Here is a 24776-nt window from a genome sequence, read left to right as displayed (position 1 = left end):
TATAATTGCTTTACAATGGTGTGTTAGTGTCTGCTTTATAACAAAGTGAATCAGCTATACATATACATATATTCCCATATCTCCTCCCTCTTGCATCTTTGTCTAACTTTTGTGTGAGGTCAAGGGGCTGGGAGCAGAAGGGAAGGATGGCCTGGTGGCTGTCAGAGGACTGAGTGATTGAATAGAGTGTTTCAAGAGGGGCAGAAAATAGATTTTTAAAAACAACCTCTGGGAAACCCAGAGGCCTAGAGAATACACAAGAAGTGCTGGTTATTCGTTCTCTCCCTGGTCACCCTGATCAAGAACATTTTCCTTTTGGCATTCTTGCTGCGGGACGGAAGCGGGGGCATGTATGAAATGGATTATAAATTGTTTGTGCCTAAACCAGCCATGAAAATAAAGACTGGCCTGTAGGTCAGGCCAGGAAGGGAAGCGAGCCTGTTCAGGATTAGTGCAAAACTAGATGAGAATCAGGCAATGCAAAACTAAATGAGAAAAAAAATGCAGTATGTTATATCCTATCTGGAAGCAATTATGTTTGGTACAACAATTGCTTGAACAGAAGGCTGAATGAGTTTATAAATAATGATTTCAAAGTGTTTTGTGATAACAGTATGCAGCTGTGACTGGATCTGACAGCCACCTCTATTAGAAATGTGGTTAGTTCAAAGATACTCTTCTCTTGTTAAAATTAGCTATCACAAAATTATGGCACTGCAACAGAGGACTAGAGAAGTAGAATGCAATGCAATAGAAAAATAAGAAACATCTTTTCTTCTGCTACCCAACAAAATTACTCTTTCATTTCTCCTTGTGACTTTTTCAGAATGTCAGAGGACTGTTTATTCCCACTTAAGGGACAGGGAGAGGGTGGCAGGGAGGTGGAGAGAGGGATCAGAAGAGAAGGAGAATCAGTTACCCTGGAAACAGCTCCGAAGGAGGGAGTCAGAGGGATCAGATGCAGAGGCTCTGTGGTCCCTCTATGCCACGTTGTCCTTCCCTATTCAGGTGTATCAAATTCAGTTCCATGGGCATTTATTGTACCCACCCTTGTGCTAGTTGTCATGTAGGATGCAACGGTGAGAGTAACGATGAGGATGATGATTGGAGGTCAGATTATCACTGTCCCTTTAGTGTTTGCCCACACCAGGCCAGGCTAAGCATTTCCCAAATGTAAGCCCTTCGTGTCCCGGTCACCACCATGGCCTCTGGAATATGGGTTTAAATCCTGGCCCACTTCAGTGAGTTATTTGACCTCTCCAGGTCTTATGTCCTTATCTGTAAAATGGAGCTAATAATTGTACCAGTCAAGAAAACTGTAGTAGGTGTAGCTCAACAGAAAGAATTTAATAGAAAGCACTGGTTTCACAGGTGTTAGAGGGCTGAATGAGAGGGAAGGGCAACCACAGAGAGCAACTGTAGGAAGCAGCTCCCATTTCTAAGGCTGGAGAAAAGGGAAGAGGCTGGGACCATCAGAAGCTGGACACATGGAGAAAGTGACCTACTGCTGAGTTTTCAGCAGCCTCGTGAGGCTGGTTCTAGAGCGTGGAAGAGGCTGGGACCAATGGTTGATGGTGGGTGAAAGGCTGTGGCTGGAGGGGATACTGAAAGGAAATAATGGCAAGCAAACAGAAAGGAGGACATCTCCCCTCTCCAGCCTCAGTCTCCCCCTACTGCCCTCTATTGACAGGAATTAATAGAAAACCCGCTGCTCCCAAAGAACTGGTTTGCAGAGTACCAACTCCAGCCATAAGCCAGCGTGTAGAAAGGCAGATCCGGAGCCGAGGTAGATAGCTTACAACCAGCTCAGTATTTCATAGACACACAAAAAGAGTCTTACTCATATTATTAACCATTAACTATTAAGTGAGTTAATGTTTATAAACTCCTAGAACCGCGCCTGGCATGTGGTAAGTGCATTACAATGAGCTTTAAAAAAAACAGATGACTACGTTGCTCCACCAAAAACCAATGTGGGAACTAATATTAGACCAGTTTTTAATCCAGGAAAATGATATGGTTTAAAGAGGTCACATAAAATGCCCAAGGTCACACAAGCTGGTCACTGGTGAACTCAGGACCATCTGAATGAAAAGCTGTTGCTTTGACTTCTGTGAGCCTCCTGTGAGGCTCAGAGAAAAAGGGCACATAAATAAATCACTTCCCAGTGAGACGGACTATAAAAGTGCAAGAGGAGACGCATACAGATAAAGTTTGGGGAGCACGTGGGAGAGAGGCGAGCCGCTGCAGGTTGAGGAATCTGAGAAGACTTGCCGGAGGATGTGGTGTTTGACTGAAGCTGAAGGGCAGGGCTTCAACTGGCAGGTGTTGGGAGCAGAAGAAACTGCTTGAGCAAAGACCCAGAATGCAGGGCATGTATGCGGAGTGGCGAGTATGAGGACCGGGGGGAAGTAAATGTTCCTCACGGTCCGCTTTCTGTGTAAACAACAGAGTTGAAGTGTCTCCAGATATTCCTAGCAGCGATGTGAATTAAAGAGCTCGCCACATTCATAACACGTTGCGTAGAATATTATACATTTGTGAAGCAATGGGATTAGCTGGAAAATAATTATTTTAATGCACCTCCATTTTTAAAAACGCATAGGGAGGCTCATTAAAATCTCCTTACAAGAGACCAGTGGTCTTGTTTCAAGGCAGTCAAACGAGCTAAAACCCTAATTTGAAGCTGCTTTCCTGCCCTTTTACCGATGTACCAAATTTGTACTAAATGCAAGGGGAATATGGGAACTCTGACCAGGGAGGATGGGAATGGGATTCCTTTCCTGCCACCCCAGGAAGCAGCATTACAACCATAGCAGAAGTCAGTAGATGAGATGTGAAGGCAGAGAGACCAAGACAAATGATGGAGACCCATCAGGTCTTTCTAGTGCTGGACCAGACCACAGGGCTGGCTTGCTAAGGAAGTCAGAGTAGCATGGAGCTGAAGAAGTTCTGAAATAGTTCCGTGGCTCTGAACCTGGCCTCTGTAATCCTGTGTTGAGGTCTAAAAGTAAGGAATGTGCCAGGGAAACCAGAGGTGGAAACCACGCATGCCAATAATAATAGTTAACCGTTTCTGAGCCTCCACTCCACGCCAAGCACTTTCATATAAAATGAGTATTATATCCAGACTGGTCGTTACTAGTCCCCAGGAATCATTCTCCCCTTCCTCCTTTTAGTAGTAGATACCCCTACTGAGCTTTAGCAGAGGGGATATATGCCTTTCCTGCTAGAGAAAATACTTCCAGGCTTCCTTGTAGCTGCTGTGACTGTGTGACAGGTTTCACCAGCAGAACGTGAGTAGGTGTAATGTGTGCCATTTCCGCATCATTTCCCTAAAGGAGTGCCCTCCACTTCCTCTTTTCCCTTTCCACTGGCTGGGATGCTGCTGTGGTGATATTCGTGCTTCCGTGGAGAGGAGACCAACACCCTGGAGAAAGAACCTGGGTCTGTAGAACAGAGCAGCCCTCTCCTCTTGTCACTGCCTTCCGCTGCCCCACCTGGTGAACCTGCCTTTAGAACCTTTCCTTAACTTGGCCAAAGATCAAACACATGCGAAAGAAAAACAATATTGTTAGATTTACATCTGGGTTAAGAGAATATAGGCCACAGGTGAGAGAATCTTAGACGTAAGCTGTACGCGCTCTAGTGAATAGATTGTATAAAAATTATATTGGCTTATTTGGGAACCTTTGATTACATCCTGGTTTCTAGTTAAGTTTCAAATGACTGAGGTTACCTATTAAATGTGCTCCAGGTGAGACAACGGTCATTGTGTCGAGGAAAGGCAGACTATTCAAAAGTTCTGGACGATTTGTTATGTGTCAGGTACCAAAGATGGAAGCACACACATACTTACACACAGGCACGCGCGCACACGCGCGCGCACACACACACACACACACACAGTCTACCCTCAAGATGTTTGTCGACTGGTGGGAAGGTTGGCAGATATAAAAACAGTGTTGAGAGGAAAAGTATCAGTTAATATTCTTGGCTGTAAGCAACCAAAAATCTGACTCAAACTGGTTTAAGAAAAAAAAGGATCATTAATGTGTTTATATAAGTGTACAGTCCAAGAGTAAACCCGACTTCAGGCATTTAAACCCTACTGGACTGGAATCTTTGTGGCAGGGGCCTGGAAATCTGTATCTTGGTCCCCATCCCATCCCCCCACCAGGTAATTTCAATTCTGTTTTGGAAAGTAATGTTTTATATAGATAATTGAGCTGCGTATTGGAGATTGGACTGGAAAGGGGAGAGAGTGAAGGAGGAGATGATTGTTTCTGAGGGAGAGGAGAGAATCCTGAATCCAGGCAGGGGCAGCCCCGAGTGCCACAATACCTGCTTTGTACTTAGAACAAAGCCAGAGTGCACATTCTGAAGGCTGCTTGCACGGGAGGTTTGAAGGGGAATGAGTAGAGGACCATGTCCTTTGTCCAGCAGTCTGAGGGTTCACAATCCTTATGAAAGCGGCTGCCACTTCCGTTCCTTCACCCAACTACTATTTATTGTGCAACTATGTACCAGGCACCGAGCTAGAAGTGAGGATACAGGTTTATAGGCAAAGAGCCTTTTCTCATGAAGCTTACATTCTAGGGGAAGACAGACAATAAACAATCAGAAAAACGAGCTAACTACTGGCTGTGTTAAGTTTTAAGAATGGAAAAAAATCCTTCACTTCCACTTCTTAGTCCCTAGTGGAGGCTGACATTGGATGGAGTGGAGGAGAGGCCTTCGAGTTGACAACTTAGTGGAGACTTGAGAGCATGAGCATTCCAGACAGAGGCAATAGCAAGTGCAAAGGCCCTGAGGTGAGAGGGAATTGGATGGGGTGGAAACACAGGAAGGAGCAAGTGTGGCCAGAGCTCAGTGAGAGGGAGACTGGAGTGGGATGAGGCTGAAGAAGCTGGCAGCAGCCAGACTACAGGATAACCTGTGGGTACCAGAAAGAGTCAGGATTTTATTCCACACACAATGACATGTTCGTGTTAAAAGGAATTTCCTGGCTACTGTGTGGAAAAAGGGTAAAATTAAATTCAGGGCTAGATGGACGCCAAGGTTCTTGCCTGGTCCCAACAATTTATGGCAGGCTCCGTGGGGTCCCCAGGAGCCTGCTTAGTAACTGGGGACCCTATATCAGCGATGTCTGATAGAACTTTCTGCCAAGATGGAAATGTTCCATACTTGGGCTATCCAGTCCCAAAGCTACTATGTGCAAGTGGCTCTTGGGCCCGTGATATGTGGCTAGTGTGACTGAGGAACTAGAATTTAAATACTATTCCATTCAAAGTAATTTGTTTAAAGGTATGGAGCCACGTGTGGCTAATGGCTGTTGTACTCGGCAGCACAACGCAACACAACACAGCGCTGGGTGCCTGAGGGTTTCTACTCGTTATCCAGAAGCCAGGGCCTTCTCCAAATGGTGGGACTGTAAGAGGGTACATTGATCCCTAAATGCTAAGCCCCCTCTGTGCGTGTGGCTTGTCAAGACGGACAGGCTCAGGGAGTATCCTACGCTTCATTTTGTCACCGGGGAGGTAAGTGCACACGGCTGTGAGGCGCTCCTCGCGCGCACTCAGGGGAGGCCCCGCACTGCGAACAAAGGTTTCTGGACCGCTCTATCCAGGACGCACCAGCCTTGCGCTCTCGCGGCCGCCGGCGCGGTCCAGCCATTGGCAGGAGAGGTATAACGGCCCCGCAGCGTCTCGCCCCGCCTGCCCCGCAGCCCGGCCGCGTAGACATCAGCTCCGGGCGCAGCACAGGTGGGCTGGGGAAGCAGGGGACCTAGGCGAGCTACCGAGCGGGGTTGGAGGTTCGGGGACCCCTCGGCGCGCAGTCGCCTTTTCTCCTCTTCGCGGATGGGGGCGTGGGTGGCGCGGGCTGTGGCCCGCACCGGATCGGCTTCCTGAGCTTGCTTTCGCTTTGCCGGGGGCTTGGCGAGGCCTGTGCACCGCAAGCGAGCAGAGAGAGCCGCGCAGGTGGCCGCGCGGGAGGGGCGGGGGGCTGGCGCCTTAAACCCTGCGAGACCCCTGCCCTCTCCCGGAGCACGCGTCCCTGGCACCGGCTCGGTGCCCCGCGGCGCGCGTGGGTCCTGGCTGGCCGGAAGGCGCCCCTGACCTTGGTGTCTCCCCGTGCCAGGTCTGCGCAAGGGCCATGGGCGCCGCGCTGGGCACGGGCGCGCGGCTGGCTCTCCTACCCGGCCGGACCTGCAGCGCTGTCCGGCACTGGGAGCCCCCCGCGCCCGCCCGAGGCTGCCACTCCAAGGCCGGCCCGGCGCGCCCGGTGCCCCTGAAGAAGCGCGGATACGATGTCACCCGGAACCCGCATCTCAACAAGGTAAAGGTCCGGAAGGGTAGGACGGCCCAAGCCACTATTCTGTGGCCCGCGGGATGGGCGCCCCGCCCCCTGCGCCAGGGGAGGATCCTTCCAGAGGCCCTTCCAGCGGCTTTACATTTTTGCCTTGGGGAGGCTTGGTGTAACTCGGTTTGGCTTTTTTACCACACCTCTTCTGCGTGGAAAGTGGTAATCAGTAATGCAGGAAGCCTAATTTCTTTCGTAAGAACAAATGTAGACTGGGTTAAGGTCCTCATGGCCAGTCTGGCTTGAGGTCAGATCTCCCCTTGATGCTTGCTGATTCTGTTGATCTTGGGCAGTTCATTTAACCTCTGTCCGTCCAAGTTTACCTGTCTGTAAAAGCAAAGCAGTTGTCTCGGGAGCGTTGTGAGATTTAAAGAGAAAATGGAGGTAGCGTTCTTCGCACAGTACCTGACATCCAGTGAGAACAAATGTCAGCTAAGGTTATAATTATTCTGAGGAAAAGATTTTTAATTTGAGCGAGGGCAAGAAAGTCTAGAATTATGGAACGTTTAGACCTTGAAAGGGCATCACAGATCCTAATTCAAACCTCTCCTTTTACAAATGAGAAAACAAGACAAAGGGAACTTGCCCAAGGTCACCAGCTAGTTAGTTCTGGCTCTGCCACTGGAATCTGGGTCTGGATCTCAGGTGCTTGGGTCAAGTTCAGCCCACTGCTAACCCAGTGTTTAGGAGCACACACACTTGTTTCTGGGAGTAGAGTTTAGTATCATTGGTGTTAAAACCAAGAGACCTGGATTTGAGGCCTGTCTCCCAACACCTCCTTGATTTAACTTGGGCATCTCATTTAATTTCTCTGAGGTTCAACTTTCTCCTGCTTAAAGTGGATATTATGACAGACCCACCATTCCTACCACATTCTGTTATTGTGACAATCAAATGAATTACTGAACTTGAAATCAAATTTTAAACTATATAAAGTGCTTGGTAAATAAGTAATTACTACAAAATAAAAGTTTGAATAATTTCTTTGAATCAGGATTGTGAAATTCAAGTGAGGAATTACTTGTGAAAAAGGTGTTTTTGAGAAATAGGAACAATTATATAGATACTAAGTATTGTGATTATTTCCTGCAGAATTAATAGAAGCTAAGAAAGAAAGTTTTCTCTCAACCTCCATCTGTCACACTACAATCCCTGCTTCCCCCCAGAGAAACCCTAAATCCTTTGTATATTACTACTTTGGGATAGGTAAGGTGTTTTATGAATTTAAATTTACTTTGGTAGCAAGTGTTAGAAAACTCAGCTCAAACTGGCTTAGCAAATAAGATATTTCTTTAGCTAAATATCTAGAGGAAGGAAGGGTTCGACCCAGCAGTCCAGATGGCATCCTGAAGGATGCAGGTTCTCTCTGGGTCTCTGCTCTGCTTTTGCAAGGTCAGCTGCATCCTCAGACTCCATCCAGTAGAGTCTTTCACCCGGATTCTGCCACAGTCCCCCGTCTCCTTTTTTCATACCACACCATCCAGGGATAGAAAGACATTTTCTTCTGGTAGCTCCTGTGGAAGAGAAAGAACACTTTCTCTGGAGCCTCAGAAAAAGAGTCTTTCTGTCTCATGGACTCTGATTGGATTCCCTTCCATCCCCAAACCGGTCACCATAATTTAAGTAAGTCAGGGCTCACCCCTGGATTTAAAGAGAGAGTTTAGGTTAGGGACACCCATACCAACTGGCTTAGAATAAAGGGGATATGGCTCCCCACCCTGCCCCCCAGTAAATCTGTGTATTGTCATCAGAGGGAGGAGGGATAGATGCTGGAAAGCAAAATAATAAATTCCCACTACTGACTGTGATTGTTTGAACGATCATTGCTTTAGAAATACTGGCATATTACAGTTAGCACTTAATGCTTTATGAATAGTTAAAAAAATAAAAGAAGGACTTGAATGTCTCTTTTTTTGTTTTTAGCCCTAAGTTTATGGTTCCCTAAAAGCACTCTTGCCCCTTGCCCTTGTTCTTGATGTAATTTTTTTCCTCCTAAATAATATAAATGGGTCATTATCCATAAATCTAGGGGCCCGAGCTTTTCATGATGTTAAAGATTTTTTTGTGTATCCCTGAAGTCAGCTGATGCTGGTCTGGGGTGAGGAGGGTATCTGCAGTGATGCTGAGAGAGGCTCTTGGCCTCCCGCACTCGCCCTTGGGGAGGGAGGGGAGACAATGGAGGGAGCATCACTGCCTAGGAGCCGCCCCTCTCTTCCCACTGAGGTGCCACCCTCTTGCTGTCCTGCTGACCTCCAGCACTCAGAGAGTTTCCGGGGAAGGCTTGGCGCTTGGCACTTTCCATCAGCCAGATGGGGAGACTTGCTGAGTTAAACAGAACAACTGAGGTTATCACTGAGAAAACAAGAGAAGGGCAGCTTTGAAAGGGACCAGTACTTAGTGGGTGGGTCTGTGGGTGGATTTTTTTCTGCTGGACTCCGAGCTCCTCCAGGGCAGGGACTGAGTTTCATGCATTTGTGGCGGGCACTGGGTAGTTCCTGAAGGGTGTAACAAGGGCATGAACATGAAAGCTAACATTACATTCTTCGAACATGTTCTCTGGGTTTGCCTCCCGCTTTTGACAGATCAGGAGAGGCATTTCAGTTGAAGCTTGAGGGCAGAGGGTCGTCAGGAGATGGAATTCTCTGAGAGAAGAAGAGCTGCTGCACAGGCCAAGCATCACTGCTCTTGTGCAGTCAGGGTCTGGTCCCTGCTCTGCCATAACCTCGCCATGCGGTCTGTGCTGAATCTCATTAGCCTCTCTGCCCACGTCACACCACTGCTATGAGGATCGCAGGGGTGAAATCATTTTAAAAACTGTACGGCACTAAGTATTAGATGATCGTGTTGACAAGTTCCAGAATCAGGGTTGGAAGCTCCCTTAGATATGGCCTAGTCTGGAATTGTTGGACGTGAAATTAGCTTGCGTCTAACCAGCATTTTTATGTTAAAGAAATGAGTTAGAATAGAATGAAAAAATAGTAAATGTATTAACCTTAATAAACATAAGTAGTATACCAAGTCACCATGTGAAATGCCAGTTTTTGCTGTGGCTTGTCATTTAAAAAAAAAAGCTTTTGAAAACCATTGTTCTCATCCAGCATCTGATTTTCAGATGTAGAGACAGGCAGAGAAAGTCAAGTGATGCCACAGAGATTGTCATTTGTTGCAGAAGTAGGCAGAGGAAGCCCACCTCCAGATTTTCAGTCCACTGAATCACAATGAGAATTCTCATCCACATGTGCTTTGACTGATTCAGGCACATTCAGAACGATGACAGAACTGGAACTGGATGATTCCAAGTTCCCTACAGGAGTCTAGATTTTCTGACTGATGCAAATTCAGCAATACATCAATTTCAACTTCCCTTTAAAAAAAACAAAACTAATATTGTGCCTTTCTTCTAAAATTTACATAATGACCTCTTCTGTTATCCATGTAGATTGTGGCAACAGAGTAAATCTGATTACATATTACAAGACATCAGACATATTTTACTTACATTAAACAGGCAATTATCAACCCCATTTTATAGGGTATCTTCATAGGACGAATCATCCCCATCCTATTCATGTAGTAGCAAGTGAGCCATCAAAACGGTGCTGGCCCCAGCTTATCTCTGGCCTCTTTTGGGAAGGGATGTTCTATTCCCACTCCCCAAACTAGACTTGAGTCCCCTCCCATTTGTCTTCTCACTCCATGTTTCTTTCCTTTCGGCACTGAGCGCCCTGTTGTCATGGCTGGTTGATTTGTCTTCCACACTAGATCCTGAGCACCTTGAGGACAGAGACTGTCTTGTCACACAATATTCTCTACGCCTGACTTGAGATGCTCAATAAATATTTGCCCTTTGAATGATCTCAATCGAGTCCCAACCCCTTTCCTCTCAGTTTTATGGATCTTAATGTCACTGCTTTACAGTTAGCCTCGTGCTCTTGTTGTCTAGAGAAATGTCTTCAAATAGCCTATTGGGAGGAAATACACCTACTTGACCTTAATCATCAGCCTGATGATTGGGAAAGACCGTCAGCTTGATGGTCAGGGAAAGAATGAATGAAGCGTGCTTGGTCCAGTCGCTGTGATTATGGACCAGCGCATTTCATGCAGCGGGGCCTTCTTAAACTGCAAGGCGTGGTGACCGCCTTCACATGTGGACTAGATGCATGTAGATTAGTAAACGTGTTAAGGCCTGGGGGCCTGCACTACAGTGCTGGCTGCACATGTGAGGCCACGCAGGTTTTAGCTCAGTCCTTCTACATGCAGTGGTAATTTATTAGACTCCCACACAGCTGGGACTTGCCTTTGACTAAAGTATGTTTTTGTTCGGGGCCAGTGTAGAACTTGATCTTGCCTCCTTTGGGTTGGGGGGAGTCTGTCATCACACACTTGGCTTACTGATCAATCAGGAGGTGATAGCTGGGTTGTACACCGAATTAGAAGTCTGTTGCAGATGCTGTTTTGTGTCCCAAAGACCGATAACATAATGTGTCTTCCTGAGACCTCTGCTTCAGATGTGATGTTGGGTTGGGCCTCCTTGATTGATAAAGAAGCAGTGCATTATTAAGTGAACATTATTTCCATAAGCAGCAGTTTGCTCTAGATCTAAGCCTCTTGTGCAGTGACTCAGGGCATAGAAGCTCAAATACTGTTCAGATATTTTAAGAACAAACAAGCAGAGGCAGGTTGGAATTAAATCCTTCCCTGTTGGGGCTTCCCTGGTGGCGCAGTGGTTGGGAGTCCGCCTGCCGATGTGGGGGACGCGGGTTCGTGCCCTGGTCCAGGAAGATCCCACATGCCGCGGAGCGGCTGGGCCCGTGAGCCGTGGCCACTGAGCCTGCGCATCCGGAGCCTGTGCTCCTCAACGGGAGAGGCCACAGCAGTGAGAGGCCCGTGTACCGCAAAGAAAGAAAGAAAAAATCCTTCCCTGTCAAATACTGTCCTGGCTTCATGGGATTGATAACACTTGGTGTTAGGGCTTTGTGCTTGGAACAGCTAAAAGAACTTGTATTAATTAGGCTAAAGGTTAGGCAACTTTAACAAAGTAACCCCCAGACTCAGAGGCTTAAACAAGATAGAAGTGTTTTGTGTTTTTTTTTTGTTTTTCTTTTTGCGGTACGCGGGCCTCTCACTGTTGTGGCCTCTCCCATTGCAGAGCACAGGCTCCAGACGCGCAGGCTCAGCAGCCATGGCTCACGGGCCCAGCCGCTCCGCGGCATGTGGGATCTTCCCGGACCGGGGCACGAACCCGTGTCCCCTGCATCGGCAGGCAGACTCTCAACCACTGCGCCACCAGGGAAGCCCGGAAGTGTACTTTTCACATAAACAAGTCTGGGTAGGCAATCGCAGGTTGGTATGTGGCTTGATTTTGTTGCTCTGCCATCCTCAGTGTGCATCTTACGTTTCGTGGTCCAAGATGGTTGCTTCTAGGCTCTGCCATAATTCCATACAGAAGCCAGTCAGAAGGGAAAATACACAATTTGGATGTTGCAAATATCACTTCCATTCACATCCAATTGTCCAGAGCTTGGTCATACACCACACCTAGGTGCAAGAGAATCTCGGAAATGTAATCTTTAGCCGGGCACCCATATATCCACTTAAAAATTCTGTACCACTAAGGAAAGAAAGAATGGCTATTGGGGAAACTGCTACAAAATGCTTATCTGAAATTTTAATTTGATTTACTGTCAATTTTATCCCAACTTTTAAAATCCATCAGTTTCTCTACATCCCCTCTACCACCAGCCTTGTTCACTCCTTCATCGTCTTGTGTCTAGATTAGGCAGGAGCCTTCCAGTGGCTCTCCAACTTGCAGTCCTGTTTCTTTCAATCTGCTCCTCTGTGTCTGTTGACCACACCTTGAGAGGCTAAAACCTTGCACACATCCCTAACCACTCTCTTTCTTTCAGACCCCATGTCCAATTCACCGGAGAGTCCTGTTGCTCTGTCTTCAGACTAGATCTGGAATCCACCCTCCGCTCTCACCACGGGTCCCACCCTGACCTAAGGCACCACTATTTCTCTGCTGGATGACTGCAGTGTCCCCCTAGCTGCTCTCCTTGCGTTCCTCTTGTTTGTTCTCCACACAACAGCCAGTGTGAGCCTTGTAAAACGAAATTTGATCACGTCACTCTTCCGCTGGAAACCCTGCAGAGTCAAAGTTCTTACCATGCCCTGCATGATTTGACCCTCCCTGACCTCATCTTTTGCTACTCCTCAGCCTCACGTGCTGCCCAAACATGCTGGCCTCAAACACTCCAAGCATGCTCCTACCTGGAGTCTTTGCACTGGCTAATCCCTCTTGTAGAGCACACAGCCCCTACATAACCATGTGGTTAACTCTCTCACCTTCTTCAAGGCTCCTCACTTTCTCGGTGAGACCTATCAGACCACCCATGGGAAGTTGTAAACAGCCCTTTCAACCTTCTTGGTCTACTTTTCCTGTGTAGTATTTGATACTTCCTAACATACTGTTTAATTTTCCTACTTACCATACCTCTTGGTTATTATGTGCATTTCCCCACTATAATGTAAGCTCCATTTAGGCAGGGATTTTTGTTTTATTTGTTCATTGATGTATCCAAGGTACTTAGAACAGTGCCTGGTCCGTAGTTTGGTACCCAGTAAACAGTCATTGGATGAGTGAATCATTCAGAGAGACATCTGCTGAGGCTTCTTCCTCTCATCCTTTCCCTTCCCCCCCCTCCTTCTCCAAAGCCCCCCTTCTTTTCCTCTGGTGCTTTTCCTTCCCTGGTATCCCCCTCTATGGGGTTTATATGCCCAAGATCACTTGTATCTGGAATGTGGATAAATCTCACATCAGACCTTTGTGTGCCCAGAGGCCCACTTACTGTGAAGACTGGAGAAGCACAACACAGATGTTCACCCTTTGTTATCTCCAGTTTTACCAGCCAAGCCTGGGGAAAGGGAGACCCTATTCTGGAGACACAGATGGTACCTTGAAAGCAGAGATGGATGGAGACATTCTTGAGGCTCACAGAAAAAAACAAAGGGTGGGGGGTGTCCAGGCTGTGGGCCAGAGATAGGAAACCCCCGCTTCTGTCAGCATCTCCAACTTCCTAGAGCTCCCACCCTCTACTTTGAGTCTTGGTAGCCCCCATCCCTGCTCTGAACTTCTCTGATTCCCCCGTGCTGCAGCACCCCTGCTGAAGATACAGGAAACCATGTTACAGATTCAGTGACCCCCACCCCTGTTCATATGTTGAAGCCCTATCTCCCTAATGTGATGGTATTTTGGAGGGGGGGGCCTTTGGGAGGTAGAGCCCTCATGATGGGATTAGTGTCCTTATAAAAAGAGAAAGGACACTAATCCTCTCCCTCTCTGCCATGTGAAAGTAGAGCAAGAAAAATGGCCATCTGCAAGCCAGGAAGATGGTTCTCACCAGGAACTGAATCGGCCATGCCTTGGTCTTGGACTTTCAGTCTCCAGAATCATGAGAAGTAAATTTCTGTTGTGTAAGCCACCCAGTCTATGGTATTTTGTTATAGCAGCCCAACTGGGCTAAGACATCATACCAGGAACTGCCTCTTATCTCGGGGTCAGGAAATCAAGGAAGTGTGGGATGGGATGCAGGAGCACAGGAGGAAGATCTGCTACTCCTAGAACCCAAAACAGATGCTCAGAAAGTGTTTTCTCATAAACATGTTGTTATAAACAGTTGAATTGTTCTCCAAAGAAAGTATATTATGTGTTAGATTAGCATTTGTGTGATCATTATGAAGATTTCAGAAATGTTGGCTTATGTTTATGGATGCTTAATTCAAAATGCAAAATACTAAGTGGAATCTATATCCATGAGCATTACTGTAGAAAGATGTAGCTCTATAAAAAGACTTGGAACTAAATGTGTGAAAATGATCATGTTAGGGCAGTGGAATTATGGGAGATTTATTTCCTCTTTATATAATTTTCTTTAATGGTCCATTGTCTTTTCAATTTTAGGTTACAGTTTCTGTTGGAAATTGAGTTTCTAGAGCCAAGTAAATAACAGATCAACTTTTGGAAGTTGACCCATCTGTAACGCAAGGGTGACACTCTGATCCTGTGGAAATCCCTCTAAAATAGTCTTATTTCAAGATTTGCTTACATATATTTTCTTATCTTCTAGAGGCAATGTGTTTAGATTCATGTAATAAAATGTCAACATGGGAACCCTCCACCTGTCCTGAAAACAGTGGTAAACAGCAGTATCTAGAGTCTGTAACAGCAGCACTGGAGGGCAAATCCCACACAGAAATTCATGTTGTCTGGCTCAGACGGGCCAAGTGGTGTCAAAGTCAATCTAAATCTGGACTCTCTATATGGAGTTTCTGTGGACACTTTTTCAGGCTCATCTCCAGCCTCTGTTTCCAGTTTCTCTTGGTCCTCTTGGGCCTCTGTAGGCTCTGGGGGTTACGGCTTTATTTTACTTTGCATTTGTGTCATTTCTACCAAAGGTTCTTTTATCATCTACTCTCTCCTTTCCAATGCCAGTCTTATAGGGAAGGGCAGGGGGAGAAGGCGTTTTGATTCATGTGGCCATTGCAAAGGGGTCAATGGTGTGAGGCACTTTTGTTTGCAAAGACGAGGTTATAGTCAGCTTCCAGATCTTCACTTTGATGTGTAGAAAGTATAATACATTGGGAAATCCTTGGGGTGGTGTCTCACTGCCTCTGTGACACAGAGCACAAAAGATGCTCTATGACTCTGTGATGAAAATCTGAGGGCTAGCCCATGATTGGGGGTGCCAGGGTCAGCAGTTAAAAGCATGCATTCATTCTGTACCCAGATGGTTGCTTGGCAGCCTGGTGAAAACACAGCTCCTACCCAAAGGACAAAGTAAAGAGTAAAAAGTACTCAGTCATTTGAGGAGAGGGTTTTGGGGTAGAAAGATCATCAGCTTTTGAGGAACTTGAATAAGAGAAAATTAAAGCTGCTTTGCTTTCAAAAGTGATATGAAAAGCTAGAGGGACCATAGGGGATAGAGTTGAATGATTAGCAACTTGAGAATATTATTCTTTTTAAAGCATTTTGTCCGGATTCTGTATCGTTGTTTGGTAGTAATCTCCATGAAGCCCGTAGCATAATGGTCCTGAAACACACTCCCCTGTGGTGTGGAACTCTGGAGAAGGCAGACCTTATTTGTTCCTTTGTTTTGTTTTGCCTTGTTCTTTCAGAAAAGAGCAGGAGGGAGGCAGCATCTGCACAAGGTGGCATCTCTTCTGAGTTGTTGATCTGTGCAGTGACTTTCCCCATGAGACAAAGGCTGTCATGTTCCCTCATGACTTCAGTGGAGCTGGGTGTCCATTCACAGTAGACGGTTCCCATCCCCACTTTGTCCGGTTTCTGAAGGAGGTGTTGAGGATTCCAACCTAGATTCGTATTATACTGAATTTACTTCGGTAGCAGAACACCTTATGGAAGGAATCCAAGTCATAACGATAAGAGCTGGCATCTTTTTGGACATACGATGTGCCATGGATTGCTCTAAGCAGTTTCTACACATTAACTCATTTAATACAATATCACGATGCTTTGACATACACTGTCGTATTACAGATGAGAACGCTGAGGTTCAAGGAGGTTAGCTAACTTGCTGGAGGTCTAGCAGTTCGTAGTGGCAGAGCTGGGTCTTGAACCTGGGCCATCTTGTTTTAGGGCCCACATCCTCACCCCTTCTGCTGTACTGCCACTTCCAGTGTGCAGGTGCCCTCTCACTTACACTGGTATATAAAGTCTGATGCTCTGGGGCCTTGCCAGTTATATGGGGGACAGTCCCTGCTGTGGCCCTCTGATGGGCTATGACCATACCCGCTGGCTCTGTTAGAATCAGAATCTGGGACTCGGAGGGAACTTTGAAAATCACTGGATACCTTCTCTTTGCCCTCTAAATTTGTGTAATTCTCCCAAGACTCATTTGTTTATTTATTAAATTTATTCATTAGACATTTGCTGAGTGTCTATTATATATTTTAGGCAGTGGAACCTCAGTGGTGGATACAACACTTCTTTTGCCTTCAGGAGCTTATGTGTGAGGGGGTGGAGGTGGGGACCAGTTAGTAAGCAGACGGTTTCAATTCAGAAGGGCGGTGTGATGCAGAGAACATGTACTAGTGCTATGGGAGCTTGGGAGAGGGGTGCGAAAACACTCTTCTCTCTGGCAGTTCTGTCATCACTGACTCTGTGGAAGAGCAGTCGGCAGATGAAGGTGATGGCGGAGAAGTCGTCTAGGTCAAACCATGAGAGAGAATGGCTTTCTCTCTGAGAACAGCCACCTTTTGTGGTTGAATGTGCAGAAATTGAGCAGTAGGCCCATACCTTGTAAGGGGCCCCATTTTCAGAGAGCTAAATAATTTTACAAAACCTCTAATCTACAAGCAGAGTTAATGATAGATCTCTAGGACTGTGACATGCCCTTTTATTTTGTTCTTTTCCTTCCTTTTGTGTTTCCCAGCTCCTGGGGGTACCATTCACAGTGGGGTCACTTATGAAAATCTTCAGGGCTCAGCTCTCCAGGGCCACCTCTGCCATGCCACCTTCCTTGATAATGCCCCGTGCAAGTGGCTCGTTCACCCTCTGCACTCCTCTGGCATGTAGCCTGTGTAGTCATGGCCCTTTTCTACATTTGGTTTCAGTATATACTCATAACGCATGTGTCTGTCTCCATCTGGATGTCATCTTCAGAGCCAGGACCCCTTCTTAGGCACTGCGTGGCTCGCACGATGCCTTCTTCATAGTATACTCTCAATAAAAGTTAAGTGATGTGAATTACTTTCACATTGCCTCCTGGACACATCAGAAACCGCTCTGGTGAACACTGACAGTACACAACCCCATCTGCCATCTCTTCTAAAAAGATGGTGACAATATAATTGTGCTTAGATCTCTCCATGGGGCTTGGAGGATTTTGAAAGCCAAGAGAAATATTTTATTTTGGTCATAAAAATTTCAGGAACCCATTCCTTTTTTTTTTTTTTTTTTTTTTTTGAGGTACGCGGGCCTCTCACTGTTGTGGCCTCTCCCCTTGCGGAGCACAGGCTCCGGACGCGCAGGCTCAGCGGCCATGGCTCACGAGCCCAGCCACTCTGCGGCATGTGGGATCTTTCCGGACCGGGCCACGAACCCGTGTCCCCTGCATCGGCAGGCAGACTCTCAACCACTGCGCCAGGGAAGCCCAGGAACCCATTTCTTTAAGAGAGTTTTCTGCCCTGATGCTGTACTAGGTGCATTTCATCTAAAGAACTGCACCTTTATGATCAGATGATTTATTCTCATCCTTGAGGCTGCTTTAAGACCCTAGATTTAGACCTCTGTAACTAGTAACAGGTTAAAGGATTCTGGTGGTGAAGGAAAGCTGTCAGCTAGAATCAGCTGTGTGTGCCCCCTCCCCCTCCCCCCATCACCAGGGCACAGCCTGCGACCAGATAGTAGGCAACAGCGCACACTGGCTATGATCTAGGGATTTGGAGTCAGAAAAGCCCAAGGTTCCGGTTCCAGCTCAGCCATCCACTATATGTGGATTTTGGGAAGGGCACTTCATTCCTCTAAGCCTCAATTTCCACATCTGTGAATGGGGATGATAACAAAATATACCCACTTCACAGGGTGCTATAATGATTAAATGAAATAATGTATGTAAGCACATTGTAAGTGCTCAATTAATTCTCAGCGAATCCACAGCTCTAAAAATTTTGCTCCGTTTCTAACATAGTGTGAAGCCCTGTGTGGGCCTCAGAAGAGGGCACAGACTTAATAGGGTTTAGACCTGGTCCTTGCCCTTCTGGAGAATCCAGTCCAGAAGGAGAGGGGAAGACTGAGGAATCCAAACTCATTCTCCATGAGTGTGGATACATCGTATTTTGGCAGAGACTTGATAAGAGAGGAGTGAATCCAGGAAGAGGCAGGTTGAATAGAGACTTTACAAATAATTTCTGGGTACTTGATGGATCTTAAGCTGGATGATCTAGATGTTTGTCTGAAAGAAAATGAAATTAAAAAGGCTTCAGCTGGGGCTTCCCTGGTGGCGCAGTGGTTGAGAGTCTGCCTGCTAATGCAGGGGACACGGGTTCGAGCCCTGGTCTGGGAGGATCCCACATGCCGCGGAGCGGCTGGGCCGGTGAGCCACGGCTGCTGAGCCTGCGCATCTGGAGCCTGTGCTCCGCAACGGGAGAGGCCGTGACAGTGAGAGGCCCGCGCACCGCGATGAAGAGTGGCCCCCGCTTGCCGCAACTAGAGAAAGCCCTCGCACAGAAACGAAGACCCAACACAGCAAAAATAAATAAAATAAATTAATAAACTCCTACCCCCAACATTAAAAAAAAAAAAAAAAAGGCTTCAGCCGCAGAAAACAGAGTGCCATTTGAAAACCTGGTACTTCCAGAATTTAAAGCTGGTGTTGAAGGGAGTGGCTGCTGTCATACCCCAAAGGAATCTCAGGATTTTGCCCCAACATTTTGGCACGTTCTAACCAAAGTTTTTAAAAGGAACATTGATCCAAAGTAGCTGGATTTTTTTATCCATTAACTTGTCTTTTTGTCTCTCATCTGTCTATCTATCTATCTATCTATCTATCTATCTACCAACCATCACTACAACACTCCCAGTCTCGTGAGATCATGATAGCAAGAGAGCAAGACAAGAGAATGTCTGCTAGGGTAGTTTAGCATTAAAGTTAAAAAGTTGCTTCAAATCCAGCTAAAGAGGGCATGGCTGGGCCCACCTCACCTAGCAGGGAGTTTAGATAGTCCTCCAGCCTCCATACACTCTGCCTTGGGTAATGAATAAATTAATTGCATATGCATATTTTAAATGAGCATCTCTCCTCTATAAGAACCCAGGATGAGCATTCCCCAAAAGACTATGAAGACTACTTGTCCAGCCCTTTGTCTTTGAGCAGATAAGATCCATTGATCTGTATGTCTGTTTTTGTGCCAATACCACACTATTTTGATTACTGTAGCTTTGTAGTATTGTCTGAAGTCTGGGAGAGTTATGCATCCTGCTTTTTTTTTTCCCCCTCAGGATTTCTTTCACAATTCTGGGTCCTTTATGGTTCCATACAAATTTTTGGATTATTTGTTCTAGTTCTGTGAAAATGTCATGGGTATTTTGATAGGGATCGAATTAAATCTGTAGATTGCTTTGGGTAGTATTGCCATTTTAACAATATTAATTCTTACAATTCAAGAACATGGGGTGTCTTACCATTTCTTTGAATCCTCTTTAATTTCCTTTATTAATGTTTTACAGTTCTCAGCATGTAAGTCCTTTACCTCCTTGGTCAGGTTTATTCCTAGGTATTTTGGGTTTTTTGGTGCTATTTTAAAAGGTATTGTTTTTTTACATTCCCTTTCTGATATTTTATTGTTAGTGTAAATAAACGCAACCAACTTTTGAATGTTAATCTTGTATTCTGCTGCTTTGCTGAATTAATTTACTAGATCTAGTAGTTTTTGTGTAGAGTCCTTAGCGTTTTCTTTTTTTTTTTAATTAATTAATTTATTTATTTTTTGCTGCGTTGGGTCTTTGTTTCTGTGCAAGGGCTTTCTCTAGTTGTGGCAAGCGGGAGCCACTCTTCATCGCGGTGCGCAGGCCTCTCACTGTCGTGGCCTCTGTTGTTGCAGAGCACAGGCTCCAGATGTGCAGGCTCAGTAGCTGTGGCTCACGGGCCCAGTTGCTCCGCGGCATGTGGGATCTTCCCAGACCAGGGCTCAAACCCATATCCCCTGCATTGTCAGGCAAATTCTCAACCACTGCGCCACCAGGGAAGCCCAGCATTTTCTATATATAGTATCATGTCATCTGCATATAGTGACAGTTTTACCTCTTCCCTTCCAGTCTGTTTCAATGGAACAGAATAGAGAGCCCAGAAATGAACCCATACACCTACAGTCAATTCATCTTCTTCAAAGGAGGCAAGAATATAAAATGGGAAAAAGACAGTATCATTAGCAAGTGGTGCTGGGAAAGTTGGACAACTGCATGTAAATTAATAAAGTTACAACACACCCTCACACCATGCACAAAAATAAACTCAAAATGGCTTAAAGACTTAAACGTGAGACATGACACCATAAAACTCCTAGAAGAGAGCGTAGGCAAAACATTCTCTGACATAAATTGTACCAACGTTTTCTTAGGTCAGTCTCCCAAGGCAATAGAAATAAAACCAAAAATAAACAAATGGGATCTAATCAAACTTACAATCCTTTGCACATCAAAGGAAACCATAAAAAAATGGAAAGACAAACTATGGAATGGGATAAAATATTTGCAAGTGATGCTACAGACAAGGGCCTGATCTCCAAAATATACAAACAGCTCATACAACTCAATACCGAGAAAACAAACATCCCAATCGGAAAAATGGGCAGGAAAAAAAAAAAAAAAGAAAAATGGGCAGAAGACCTTAATAGACATTTCTCCAAAGAAGACATACAGATGGCTAAAAAGCACATGAAAAGATGCTCAACATCACTAATTATTAGAGAAATGCAAATCAAAACTACAGTGAGGTACCACCTCATACCAGTCAGAATGGCCATCATTAAAATGTCTACAAATAACAAATGCTGGAGAAGGTGTGGAGAAAAGGGAACCCTCTTGCACTGTTGGTGGGAATGTAAACTGGAGCAGCCACTATGGAAAACAGTGTGGAGGTTCCTCAGAAAACTAAAAATAGAATTACTTTATGATCCACCAATCCCACTCCTGGGCATATACCCGGACAAAACTATAATTCAAAAAGATACATGCACCCCTATATTCATAGCAGCAGTATTCACAATAACCAAAACATGGAAACAACCTAAATGTTCACTGACAGATGAATGGATAAAGAAGATGTGGTACATATATATAATGGAATACTACTCAGCCATAAAAAAGAAATAATGCCATTTGCAGCAATGTGGATGCAACTCGAGATTATCATACTAAGTGAAGTAAGTCAGAAACAGAAAGGCAAATACCATGTGATATCACTTTTATGTGGAATCTAAAATATGGCACAAATGAACCTATCTACAGAACAGTAACAGACTCACAGACAGAGAGAACAGACTTGTGGTTGCCAAGGGGGAAGGGCGTGTGGGGGAGGGATGGACTGGGAGTTTGGGATTAGCAGATACAAACTATTATATATAGGATGGATAAACAAACAACTGTATAGCACAGGGAACTATATATTCAATATCCTGTGATAAACCATAATGGAAAAGAATATTAAAAAAAAGAATGTCTGTATGTGTATAACTGAATCACTTTGTTGTACAGCAGAGATTGGCACAGCACTGTAAATCAACTGTGTTTCAATTAAAAAAAAAAGGTCCTAATGTGTTACCACCATTTTACAGATGAGGTTTCAGAGGCCGAGAGGTGTTGAATGTCCCTCCCAGGAAGTGAATTGTGGAGGGTGACTCTGGCCCTCCTTGGGTGGTGTCTGTCTCTTAGCCCCGCTGCCTTTGACAGGTAGCACTGTGCCTCCTCTCTTGAAATAGCGCCTGAGTCAGCCTCCATCGACTTAAGCAGAGTGCTTTTGAGTCTCTTGTAGAAAGGAGACCTGTTCATGTTTGTTTGTTTATTTATTTATTTTATTTTTGGCTGTGTTGGGTCTTCATTGCTGCAAGCGGGCTTTCTCTAGTTGTGGCGAGCGGGGGCTACTCTTTATTGCGATGCGTGGGCTTCTCATTGCAGTGGCTTCTCTTGTTGCAGAGCACGGGCTCTGGGAGCGCGGGCTTCAGTAGTTGTGGCTCGCGGGCTGTATAGCACAGTCTCAGTAGTTGTGGCACACGGGCTTAGTTGCTCCGTGGCACATGGGATCTTCCTTGACCAGGGCTCGAACCCGTGTCCCCGGCATTGGCAGGCGGATTCTTAACCACTGCACCACCAGGGAAGCCCACGTGTTCATGTTAAACAATGTATATTGCAAACCTAAACATCTGCTGACCCAGCTCGTGCTATCACTCCTGTGTGTCCATTTCCGATGAAGGGACATGTTCATGACGCCCACGTGCATCTTGGGATTTCTGTTTTTCTCTGCAGTAACATGATCTTGAAGACAGTCCACCAACCATTTGACAGCAAGCTCAGCCCTCCTGTCAGACCCTCCCTTATCTTTTATTTTTGGGCTCTTCTAGCCCATAATTATTTGTTTTGACTGGTGAAATCACTTTGGTCACAGGACAGTGAATAGCAATGCAGTTGCCTCCTGATAAAGCAGGTGCAGAGGGAGATGGTGTGAAGAAAAGCCTATTAACAGCCATTTTTAGAAACAGGCTTCGAAATCCGCCTGTCAGAGCTGAAAGATTTCCCCTGTTCTCACACTTTAAGAGCTGGCAGCAGCTTCCCCTCGTGTCTGAGGAGCCTCGGAAGCTGCCTAGCCATGCCTGTGGGAGAGGATGGCATGGGTGCCAGTGGGGCAGCTGGCCAGGTGGTGCCAGGAGGCGGACAAGCCAAGCAGGGGGACAGTGCAGCCTCCAGTAACCAGCCTTGGCTGTGGGGCTGCAGGGTCTTGAGCATCCTCAGCTGCTTTTTTGTTGACTGAGCTGTTCAATGTTCTGTGACCTTCTACTAGTCAAATGCACACAGAGTCAGCTGCCTCCTCTGGGACTCATAATTGCTAGAATAATAATATTAGAAATAATAAATTATAATTAATTATTATTACAATAAACACTTACCTAATGCCTTGCATGTCAGGTCCTCTTATAGGTGCTTTATATTTTTTATTCCCAAGCAGAGAAAAAAAGTATGAAGAAGGTAAACTTTGCCTATAGCTCCCTCACCTCCTGTTTCCATGGCTTCCTCTCCTTTACAGATCTCTATCCAAGACATCCTGAGGGTCTTCATGGTATCGCTAGGATGTCTAGGGCTGCCAACCTAACAGACCTTTATATCGCGCAGAATCCTGCTTCCTGACCCGGATCTCATCTCTTTCTTTACTTCCTTCTCTGCCTCCCCATCCAACCATCCATCCATCCATCCATCCGTCCGTCCATCTGTTCATGTGTTCATCCATCTGTCCATCCATCCAACTATCAGATGTTTATTGAGCACCTACCATCTACCAGGCATTTTTAGGTGTTGGGAATAACATAGTAGATATGACAGCTACGATCCTTCTTCTTATCAAATATGTAACCTAGTGAGAAAGACAGTAAGTAAACAAAAGTGTACAGATGGGTTGTTAGTGGTAGAGAAGAAACAAACAGTGTATGGCATGAGGGAACAATAGAGGGTCTACTTCAGTGGTGAGAGAAGACCTCTTAAGAGGTGATATTTGAGAAAAGACCTAGGGAAAGAGCCAGCGAGCGGAGAAGCCAGGGTAAGAGTGCTCTGGGCAGAGACAACAGCCGGAGGCTGCAAACACCTTGGCATGGCAGGTTCTGGGAACTGACAGCAGGCAGTCCAGTAGGAGTGTGGTGAGCGGGGGCAATTGCCTAAAATCAGGGTGGAGATGGCTCGGGGATCTCAGTTATGTGCAGGACCTTGGCATTTGTGGGATACGGGCTGGGTTCCGTCCTCCGGAAAGCGGGACACTATTAAATGGTTCTAAGCAAGGAAGGGATGTGATCAGCTTTACATTCATGAAAGATCTCTCTGGCTGCCATGTGGAGAGCAGACTGGAGGGGGCAGGAGTGGAATTGGGAAGCCCAGTTAGAGGCCCTGCAGCAGTGGGAGCTGAGAGGGCAGCGGCTGGGCTGAGGGAGGGAGCAGGGAGAGGAGGAGGGTGGTTGGACTGGGAATCAGGTTTGAGTGTAGAATGAACAGGACGTGTCCCCTGCGTCCTTCACCTTCAGATTCACCCGGACTCAGCATGTATTTTCCCTGCCGTGTCACCGCCCCACCCCCAGCCATAGTTAATCACCACTGTTTATTTCAGTTACTTCCTGTCCTTCCTGGGCACCCTTCATAAGAACAAGGAAATGGAATGTTTGTGTTTTACCTTTGGGGCTTCCTGACTGGTCATCTCATTTGATGCTCACAAGGCAGACGTTACTACCTTTGTTTTGTAGGGGAGACACCGGGACCCAGAGAGCCTACATGAGTTGCCCATGGTCTCCTGGATAGTAAGGGACAGCAACAAGACTCACTCCAGGTTTCCTGAGACCATCCAGTGGTTTATTCAGAAACATCTATTGAGCACCTACTGTGTTCCAGGCACTGTGCTGGGTTCAAAAAATGAAGAGGTGAATCAGTCATGGTCCTTGCTGTCAAGGAACCTAGAGTTCAGAGGAAGAGAAAGATTTGCAAGCTCACAGTGTAATACAGTAGAATAGGTTTTATATTGTATTAAAAGTGTGTTATTAATAACGTCCAAGTAATTTTTGTCTTGGTGGGGAGAAACAAGGTGACATTTCTTTAAGTGGGTGACCTTTGGTCCTTATATTAAATTACACAGATAATGTGTTGCATA

General features: G+C 45.9%; 1 protein-coding gene across 8 annotated transcripts in view; it reads left to right on the top strand.

The window, feature by feature from the left end:
- The window catches only part of ME3 (malic enzyme 3), a 272604-nt gene that overhangs the window by 65903 nt on the left and 181925 nt on the right, over window positions 1–24776 (top strand). Inside the window, exons 1-2 of one of the 8 annotated variants that reach the window (XM_004271868.3) lie at window positions 5483–5765; window positions 6142–6339. The exons of 1 other annotated variant lie outside the window; for it this stretch is intronic. In XM_004271868.3, the coding sequence (XP_004271916.1) occupies window positions 6157–6339 (183 nt within the window). In that variant the 5' untranslated portion in view covers window positions 5483–5765; window positions 6142–6156. Of the gene's footprint in view, window positions 1–1450; window positions 1575–5482; window positions 5816–5849; window positions 5982–6141; window positions 6340–24776 lie in introns of those variants that run through there. 6 more of the 8 variants (XM_033431901.2, XM_049713449.1, XM_049713452.1 and 3 more) reach the window with 6 other exon arrangements.

Source organism: Orcinus orca, chromosome 8 (genome assembly GCF_937001465.1).
Source record: "Orcinus orca chromosome 8, mOrcOrc1.1, whole genome shotgun sequence".
NCBI classification, from domain to species: domain Eukaryota; kingdom Metazoa; phylum Chordata; class Mammalia; order Artiodactyla; family Delphinidae; genus Orcinus; species Orcinus orca.
Note: the sequence above shows the minus strand (reverse complement) of the source record. Positions and strands in the feature narration are given on the sequence as shown.